At 37.2% G+C, this 10,708-nt stretch overlaps 1 protein-coding gene across 2 annotated transcripts in view; it reads right to left on the reverse strand.

Annotated features, from left to right (window-relative positions):
• Window positions 1-10,462, reverse strand: part of Wdr41 (WD repeat domain 41) — a 44,939-nt gene extending 34,477 nt beyond the window's left edge. For both annotated transcript variants that reach the window (XM_047556863.1, XM_047556862.1), the window contains exons 1-2: window positions 10,139-10,462; window positions 7,935-8,050 (exon numbers count right to left, since the gene is read on the reverse strand). In XM_047556863.1, the coding sequence (XP_047412819.1) occupies window positions 7,935-8,050; window positions 10,139-10,189 (167 nt within the window). In that variant the 5' untranslated portion in view covers window positions 10,190-10,462. The remainder of the gene's footprint in view (window positions 1-7,934; window positions 8,051-10,138) is intronic.
• Between the last annotated feature and the right edge of the window lie 246 nt (window positions 10,463-10,708).

The raw sequence follows: 10,708 nt of genomic DNA on the forward strand, positions 1-10,708 counted from the left end.
GTATAAGAATACACAAAAAAGTCACTAAGACTACTTTCAGGGGAAACCTCCATTCCTCTGAGCTCATGTTTTGTGAAGGAACTTCTACTACTAAAGAAAAGTGCTGAGTTCTCTGCCCCATTATGTAGGTAAGAGACAGAATGAATTGGACATGCTCAGTTCAGCCTCTTCTGGGTATTCTCTGAGGATTTGTCTGTGAATAGAGAGAGAATACTGTGGTCTGTTCTTATTTTTGACAAGAGCCTACATCTGAGTAGGAGGCTTCCAACTGTCCAGCTGTACCAGTGATTCAGTGAATGAGTCTACCTACCTCAGGGTGAGGCAAAAGGAAACCCACTGTGATTGTTTATCAAAGTCAGGTCCTTTAATTCAACTTTTTATTAGATACTTTTTTTTTAGCTATTACTTTATTAAGTTGATGTTACGCCTAGTTGTGTGATTCCTGTGTCTGTTCCCAATCAATTCTGTTCTCAAAAGGAAACAAGTCTTTCACCATTGAATACTTGGAATATTAGTAACAAATTTTTTTTTATTTCATACTGAAACAAAATACCTTTTAAGTTAGCATTTTAATTTCCTCTATACCAAATAAAGTTTTTTAACTTTTCTTTATGGAGAATTTAATATTTACAAAGGTGGACAGACTATTATACTGTATAATAAAAATAATAATATAATATCTATGTATATGATATAGTATAATTATAATAACAATCTTCCATATACTCATCACCTGTCTTTAATATTTATCAAGTGATGGCTAATACTGTTTCCTTTGTCCCCAATCCAAGTCTTCCTCAGCAGATTATTCTGAAGCAAATCACAGCCACTGTTATCTTGTTTCATCAGTAAACATTTCAGGATACAAATATTCATAAAGACTCTAATATCACCTTTAACATTTACTTCATTAATGTTACTACCCAGTGGTGAAATTTCCCTGTTTCATAATTTTTTAAACTAGCTTATTAGAAATAGGATCCAAATAAGATCTATACATTGCAATTGACTGATGTATCTCTACAGTCTATTTCCATTAATATGTTTCCATATATTTTTTCCTTGCAATTTATTTATTGGAAAAAGGTTATCTGTCATATAGAGTTCTTATAGTCTGTCCTTGATCTGTGTTAAGTTCTTATGCTCGCTAGTTTCCCCATTTAACATTGTCACTTAACATGCACCTCTGTCCCCTGTGTTTTTAGTAGATTGATAGTTACATCTAAAAACGTAATCTGATTCAAATTTAACTGTTTGGTAAAACCACATAATAGGCAGTTTGTAAACTCCTTCAGAAAATATAATTGCTGTCAGTCTTTGTGTGTGTGATATTAATATCCAACAAAACCACTGCTTAAATTTGTTATTTCATTTGAAAGGATTCAGAGTATGCAATCTCCAAATGTGGCACTCTAACATAAGAATTACTTTCAACAGAAGGCAGCTGAGAGAAAGACATAGACCAAGTTCTCTGCCCGCCCCCTATTCCTATTCACCTGAAAATAGAACATAATCACCCTTGTGAACATGCTTTACTCCCAGCCCACTTCCCATAGCAGGAAGAACATAACAGCCTCATCACTGGAGATGAGATGGCACTGAGAAAAAGTCTGCACAAACACACCTTACTAACCAGCCCTTATCTACTTTAGTTTTCCCCATAAAAATTTGTCTTCTCACAATATGCCACTGCAAGAAACTCAAAAGACCCTTCCTTCATCTGATTACTTCTCAAGTTGACTGCTCTCTTGTTAAGATGCTACCTAAACCCAAGTTTTAACCATGCCTCTGAGTTAAAGGAGTACTCATTTACTCGTCACTGAGTACTCTGGTGTGTATGCTCAATGCATACATTAACACACTCGTTTTTTTCTTATCTAACTTTCAGGGCCCCAGCCAATGAAGCTAAGATAGGTACAGGAAAAACATTATTTTCCTCTCCTACCTGTCAGAGGTTGCAAACTCCCAATATTCCAATTCTATCATTCTTTTTAGCTTGAATTATTCTAAAAAGATAAATTTCTCCTTACAAATTATTATTGATCCCAAGATAGTTTATATAAAAATGGCAGTATAGGATTTGACTTTACTCCTTTATCACAATTTTCAAAATAATGAATTAGTTCCATAGTATTCTCCAAAAGTAACCAGTGAGTTCTCCTTCTAAAGTATCACTATGAACACAGAACTCCAATAACTGCAAACTATAATACTAAAAATTTAACACTATTGCAGTTATTACCCTTATCCATACTCAAATTGTCAGATGGATTTTTAAAACTATATTTTAAAGATGGTCAAGGTAATAATTTAAAAATGCTTAGTAAGGGTTTTTGTAACTGAATAAGGCCAATTTTACCTAGTAATTATAGAATTGTACTGCTAGGGGGACAGAATTTGAAATGGAAATACTATTACACACTTGCTGTCCTCAACCCAAAATATAATTATATGTTACTTCCTGAAGCAGCAATTACCTTTCCATTCACTCCTGTCATCCTCTCAAACCTTACAACATCTTTGCCAACTTAAATAAGATACATTTGTAGAATATGGCCAAAAGGACAAAATAAATAGAAATAAGAGAAAGGAAAGGAGGAAGGATTGCATATACACATACAAGATGACAATGCCATTCTTCCTTTACTTGACTCAAAGCACTATCCAAAAGCAACAGAAACTGAATAAACAAATTCATCATAAAGGCATGCCAAAGAGTCTTAGAAACAGAATAGGGTTTTTGATTTGGTTTGGGGTTTTTGGTAATAGATTTTAACAAAATCAGATGTCTAAATTTAATGTGTTACTAGATAATATAAGCACTTAAAAATTACCAGTACAAAATGTGTTAAATTTTTAGTATTATAGTTGCTAGAATTCATGGTGAAATGAATTCATTCTGTTTACTCCTTTTTCCAGGTACAAGTACCTTAAGATCTCTGAAAACTATGTTAACTTTTTCAAATCATCAAAGAACTATTAACCAATGTCACACTTAGATTTTTCTTAGCTGTTCAAAGGCATGGCCCATATAAGTATGTTCTTGCAATTTAAAAATTAAATAAGCTGAGTGCAGTGGTGCCCATCTATAATATAATCCTAGCAACTCAGGAGTCTGAGGCGAGGGGATTATAAATTCAAAGTCAGCTGTGGCAACTTAGACCCTGTCTCAAAATAAAAAAGTCTGGAGATGTAGCTCAGTGGCAAAGCACCCCTGGGTTCAATCCCCAGTACCAAAAAAGAAAAAAAAATTAAATAGCACAGTTCACACCTATGGAAGTATAGCAGACCCAAAGATGTACCTTCCAAATTCCCTTTCAAGACAGGAGTAGCTGCCAAGCTGGGAAGAACGTAGTTATCTGACTGCCTCTAGTTGTTGACTTCAGGATCTCTTTCAGCTTTCAAGTCAAAAATTATACTAGCTCACTGGAGTTCCAGACACTGAGAGTTAAGTAAGATGAGAGAAGCCAGGGGCATATTCTTCCTAAACAATCTTCAGCAAATGTACAATGTCCTAATTATTTCCATTCAGAGAAGAACTTCACTCAGGGGTAATTCTTCCTCCAGAGCCATCCCTGGGGCTGGCAGACTGTCACATCTGCATCAGAGTCTGACACAGCTCCCTCATCCCATCCTGCTTCCTTCCTTCTCCTTTCATTGTCACTTATCTCTAATCAATCTTTTGCACATTTAATTCCATTTTACTGTCTGCTTCCCAAAGAACCCAGGAATTAGAAGTATCTAAGCCATCTTGACTACTGATCTCTATTTTCTAAAGGTTAGCATATGAGAAAGAATACTCTCAAAAATATCTTCGTGAAGATGAAGCACACTATTTTCAATAGATTATTAAACTACACTGTGTTTACTGTCTTGTGTATGTACAGCCTCACCACTAGAGACATGTTTTGTTCTCCAGTCTGGCACTTCATGGGTCATCTGATTCTTTTCCAGTCATGATCACCATCCTACATAACCTTGTCTGTTTCCTGGAGGAGCAAGGAATGGTCAAATAAGCAACAGAGAAAACTATTCTTAAAATGTGTTATGAACTCAGTTTAGTTTAATGTGTCAAATGCTAGAGTATTACATGCAATTTTAGCACAGTCCATTTTTTGGAAGACTCTTGCTGAGGCTTAGCCTTCTTTAGTGATCTCCCAATCAATATGACCCTCACTTCATGTTCAAAAAATACTAAAGAAGAAAAGAAAAGGCAGCTGTCTGTTAGGTTATACAGGATTTATTTGGTATCTTCAAAAACCAATCTGAGAAAATTTTCCACTCACTGATTTTAGCTGAGCCACCAAGAAAACAAGAAAATCCTTCTGCAAAATTTTCAATAAGATGATATTATCTAAAGCCCTGAAGCGTGAAACCTGGATTACAACAGCTGACCAAAAAAAAAAAAAAAAAGCCAGAATTTAATGCCTACAAAACTAAATGAAAACATAAAAGCATAATGATATAAACTTTTTTATACTTTTTTAAAACAAGAAAGGTAGTTCTGTAATTTGATAATGTATTGACAATGTACGTGTATAATACTCAAGATAATTCCAAACTATCTAAACATCCATCAACATGCAAAATTATTATGTTAATTTAAAAATTTAAGAGTGAAAACATCAAGCTTTTAATTCTCTTCATAATAAATATTTATTATATATAGATTTTCTTATGTCTGCCTTGTATTTTATGTTCAAGAATGACTCTTTTAGTTATTTTTTTTACTATAGAATTAAATTTTTTAAAGCAAAACATGGAGTGAAAGTTCTTTATAGGTCTGCAACTAAAATATTTCATACCTAGTTATATGTAAATTTTGATACAGTAGTGACATGTACAAAGAATTAAACACCATTCATGAAGTCATATCACCACTGTAATGTAAAAGCCCAAAGGCTTTTTCATCTATTGTAGACATTTAAATTCAATGTAGTAGACAGCAAAAATGGTCACAAATTATTTCCTCTTCCTATATCCACCACTTAAATAGGACTTAGTTGCTCCTCCCATCAAAAGGAAGAATTTATTTATCTCCTCAGTGAATTTGTGTCAACTCCAGACTTTCTTCAGTCAATGAAATGGTAGCAAGCAGGCACATAAGTGTCTTACTTCAGAGCTTTCCTTCCTGCTGACATTAGAACTCCATGAACACTAGATGAACAAGCATATGATGGGAGAAGCCAGTCTCTCTAGCTAGGACCACTGTGAACCAGCTAGCCCCAGTCAATCTACCAGCTGACCATGGATGGGCAAGTAAACCTGGCCAAGATCAGCTGATTCTGGCACATGAAGAGACTCACCCAGCTGAGCCTAACCCAAACTGCCATCCTGCAGAATAATTAGCTAAATATGGTGGTTGTTTTAAGTCACTATATTTAGTGTAATATTCCAGGGCAATTGGTAATTGATATGCTCATCAAGAGTTTTTTCTTGTTTATAGAATATTTACTATATTGCTGAATACCTGACGTATATGAGCACTACTATGGGGTAAATGTAATCAACTATGTTGTCAGTATTTGTTCAATGATATTATTTCACAAGATGGCCTTTCCTAAAAATTATTCTTCTAACTATGCAATAAGAATAGCAAGAGGGTATTTCACAGAGGACAGACAGACATGAACATGGTATCTTAACAATCTATATAAAATTTAAATATCTAAATAAAATACAAAATGGGCTGGGGATGTGGCTCAGTGATCAAGTGCCCCTGAGTTCAATCCTGGTACCAAAAAAAAAAAAAAAATTTAAAGATCACATCCTGGACATATACATTTATTACTTAACTCTCCTAGACAAGATGATTTTAGGATTCCTTATGGCCTAAATATTAGTGATTTTTAAGAAATTATCTAGATTTTTTTAACTGAGCAACTTTTTAGAGTAAAATATAGTAGAAGAAAACTTTAGGTACCCCAAATGCTACCTTTGCAGAGATGTTTAGTTTCCTGCAGAAATAACCATTTAAATAAATAAATGGAACATCTCTAAAGATATAGAAAAAATAAATATTACCAAAAAAATCCTGAAAAGTTGTCATACTATATTTAATACACTGTGATTTGGTTGGCTTGCATCACAACAAGAAAAGAGTGTTGACAGGTTACTAGTAAATATATGAAGTAAACCTTTTCAAGCAAAAGTTGAGAAACATAGTGTATAATAATTTCACTGGCCTCTGGTTCCTATAAGGGTGCCTCTAAACCCTTGAAATTTCCTAAGTGATAGGAGTTTCTTCATTATTCAGGATGGGTCCCTTGAATCACATCTTAATTTGTGCTTATGGGATGACTCACTGTGGGCTCTTAGATAATTTGAGAATGGGGGCTGGCCACATTAGAAAGATGAACCTTCAGTTTGGAAACCTTGTTTTGGGCTTTGTGCTTCCACCACATAATATCAGACTGACTTCCCAACCTCCAATGTGGGTGTCTAAGATGGGAGAAGAATCTGAGATTAAGTTCAAATCATGTAACCAGTGATTCCCATAATCATGTCTATGCAAAGAAGCCCCCCCCCAAAAAAAAAAAAAAAAAAAACTCTGGACACTCGAAGCTCAGGTAAACTTTCTCATTGGTGATACACACTAATGTGCCAGGACAGCAACAGATCCTGAGGACACTGAGGCTTTGCATTTGGGAAGCTCCTAGGCCTCACCCTATACATCTCTTTATTTGGCTAGGCCTGATTTGTACTCTTTATAACAAAAGTGTAATCATAAACATAGTGCTTTTCTGAGTTCAGCTCCAGTGAATTATCAAACCAGGGACAGCAGGAACTTGTAGACAGCTGGTCAGAAGTGTGGGTGGCCTGGGAACCCAGATTACGGCTAATGTCTAAAGTGAGGGGAAGGTTACAGAGGACAATGCCCTCTACCTGTAGGATCTGACCTAACTCCACATACAAACAGAACTGTACTGCAAATGGTCAAAGTAACTAAATACCAAAGACATTAAAAAAAAAAAAAAAAAAAAAAAGCACAGAAGATAAGGTCAACAGATAGCAGAAATATAAGTCAGAACTAGGAATAATTACAATAGCAGTCACTCATGGAATCAAAAAGAAAAAAAGGAGCAAAGTCATAGAAAAAATAAAAATGATAGTGGAAGAAGTGATAGAGACATCTGAAGTGGGATTAGGATGAGATGCAATATCTATGCTTAATAGTGTGAAGAGTCATTCACTAGCTCCATTAATGATCTGCTCCATGTAAGGCTAGGTACTAGAATACTGTGGTAAATAAGAAAAACACACACCCCACTCTCATAAAGCTTACATTTTAGAGGGGAAGACAAACATTTAAAAGTTAAACCAATAATGTAATTGTAGCTGAATAAAGGCTTACTAAACAGAAATATAGAACAATAATAAGCTAAGTATACAGTGCAAAGCCTGTACACCTTTATTTCTATTTGCAAATACATTAAACACAATATTATGTTACCAAGTACAGAATAATGTGCATTTTAAAGGGGTTTCATCAACAACAAAAAATTCAAATTAAATCCTTACTTTACCTTCTACTAAAAATAGCACATTCCTATTAGTAATTGTTATTTCTCAAACTGAGGTTCACCTTAATGTGCAGTTGTAATTCCTATCCAAATTTTAAAGTCATTCATTTCTTACAAATTAACATGAATATTTCTAAAAAATAAAACAAATACAACCTCCAAATCACCAGATGTGACAAGATGACATTGGGAAAAAAGACTTTAGATACATAATTCCACTAAGATGCAAAGGTCAATTTCTACTTTTATATATTTTTAAAACTAACTATTTCTCCAATTACTAGTGATCAGAGTTTTGAAATTTTAGGAAAGATGGATTAATTTAATAGTTGTTATAGTTGTTTTTAATATAACATGTCCTTAAACCTCTTTCTAAAACAGTTTTTCAATTAGACAACTAGAGTCTCTTACCTGTAGTCATCTAACTGTACGAGAAATCGTACAATATCATGATGAGCTTTCAGTACAAGCAGCTCAGTGTAGGGGTTCTGGGTTTGTTCTTCACCTATTGTCTGTAATGGAGATTTCTTATAATGGGAAAAACATAAGCAAAAACAAAAGAGAAAGAGATAAAATGATTTATAACTGCATGGTATATACTTAAGAATACAAGATTTTTAAAGCCACAAATATTATGTTCTTATATCAAGTGTAAGTTTCCCTATTATCAATTCCACATAAAACATTTATCACAAATTAATAAATTTTAGTATTTTCAAGTCACAAATTTACAAAAAAGGTGAATTTTATTTTATGTATATTGAATCTCAATGAACCTGACTAAAAACTAATGGGCCAATCCAACTCAATTATTTTAGAATGAGTGTTTTCTCAATTAAAACTTGTCAGAAATAAAACTGTAGTTCAAGAGTAAAATAGACTGAAACAGTCCATTGCAAGCACTCAACACATTTGCTAAATGAATAAAGGAAGGAATGAAATCATTCAGACTCATGAATTCAACTCAATACAGATAAAAGATAATTGCTATATTTACAGAGTACTATATGATAGGTCATATGTCAGACATTATGCTAAGCACATATGCATGTAACAATAATTCTTTAAGGGTGGTCTCAATGCCATTTCTGGAGTCAAACTCAGTACTAAGTTCATGATAAAACCCTTGTTTTTAACTTCTAAATCAAGGTTAGACAAACTTGACATTACTGACACTTTGAACAGATTATTCTGTTGCTGAGGGCTATCCTATCCATTTTAGGATACTTAGCAGCATCCTTGGTCTCTACACTTTAGATGCCAACAGGAAACAACTGACACTCCACCTTGTTTTCCTTCCCTTACCCTTTAAGATGTGACCATCAGAAATAACTCCAGACATTGCCAAATGTATGGGGGGGGGGTGCAAAATCACCCCAGGATTGAGAAGCATTGCTTAATCTAGAAGCCTGGATACAAAGTTCTCACATAATATTAGGGAAATTATTAGGTTCTGATAATGTACAAATTCAAAGCAGTTACACAACTGAAAGTTCTTTTACAAGAAGAAACGTGTAAATTAACATGCATCAATGTTTTCTGCAAAATCCAACCCACCGCAGCAATTTTATCCAATTGTTATTTATCCTGTCTTCCTTTTAGTAAATGTTCAGATGCGAAATATGAAAATGGTGTAAACTGCTTCCTCCAAATGAAAGCTTGCCAGGAATGGCAGAATTGTTTAATCAAATTATATAAATATATATCAAATATGACATATTTGACATATATATCAAATATGGTTCAAGCACGCACCTGAAAGACTTGAGTTCTGAAACAAGTGTTTTCTTAAAAAAAAAAAAAAAAAGGCAAAAACTTCAACTGCAAAGATTTGAGGAAGTTACACTGAGAAGTTAGGCTGCTTACTCACAACAACCAATTTTTTTACTTTGGATAAATATTTCCTATGGGAAATTAAAGAGAATTAAACAAATTCTGTTCTTGTGTGAAAGATTCCAGACCTCAACATTTTTAAGGCGGCAAAATCATTCTACATATATTTCAAATTAAATGTCATCATATGGTCTATTCCATCCTCCAAGTCCGTGAAGAAAGTGTGACTATGGAACCAAAAATAGCAGGTAAATTAGGAAATCATATTTTTGGCTTTGAAGCAAATTATTATATTTTTTTAAATGGCATCCCTTAATCGGCTCTTAGGTAACCATATTGATTTCACACCCCCTCAGCAAACGTCAGCTGACGGTGGGAAGAGGTATCCGTTCAAACGCACCACGGGGAGCCTTCCCGCCGCCCCTCGCCCGCGTCCAGTGAAGGCGGACACGCCGGACCCTGAAGCGGGATTGGGGCGGCCAGACCTAAGTTTAGGTTCCTCAGGTCCCACGCGAAGTGACGACCAGCTGAGCGCCCAGGGCCAGTCCTGACCGACCCCCGCTAGGGTCAGGGGTGGGTACCTCGCGGGATCGCGCAGGGCCAGCGCGGCACGAGGGCCCCCGGCTGCCGCCCGGCGCCCCCACCCGCGGCCTCGGCAGCGCCGCGCGCGCGCCGCCCGCAGGCCCCGCCCCGCCCGGGCCGCCCCGCCGGGACCCAGAGCCCCGGCCACTGCTCCGACTAGTGCGGCCTCTCGGGCGCAGGGAAAGTCGCCCAGGGTTTACCTCGGCCAGTCCCTGAGGTTCGCGGCCTCCCCCGATCAGCCATCGCAACATCCGGCCAACGGCGGCGTCTCGCCCGGTCCAGGCCCCAGTCAGCCCGAAAACCACCGGGCAGTGACGCAAAGGAAACGCTAGTATTTGCCGCCCTAGATTTGCCTACGGGTCGTAGGAATGCAGGGCGGAGAGCACAGAAGGCGGAGCAGTTTTGTCCCTAAGTGCTCCTGCACCCGACCACGAAGGATTAGTTTGGGAAGCCGCCACCAAAGCCTGGGGTTTCGCCGGCAGAGGTCCCGAGGCGCGCTCCTCCGAGTGAGCAGGCGCTGGGGCGCCGCCCGTCGGCCCCAGAGCGTGGGCAGTTCGAGCGTCCCCTGGTGGACGTGAGCGGCGAGACGCCCGAGAGCCCGGCGAGGCGGCGAGGCGGCGGGGCGCACGGAGTGGTGCCCTCCCGGTGGATGGCTTTTGTATCCTTCAGTTGACAGGGACCAGGAGACATCCCCAGGTTTCCCAAGAACTGACTGGAGAAAGTGTACTGTGACAGGCTTCTGTATCTGCACGAATCTAGTGGCGCGTGTG

This window comes from Sciurus carolinensis, chromosome 6 (assembly GCF_902686445.1).
Source record: "Sciurus carolinensis chromosome 6, mSciCar1.2, whole genome shotgun sequence".
NCBI classification, from domain to species: domain Eukaryota; kingdom Metazoa; phylum Chordata; class Mammalia; order Rodentia; family Sciuridae; genus Sciurus; species Sciurus carolinensis.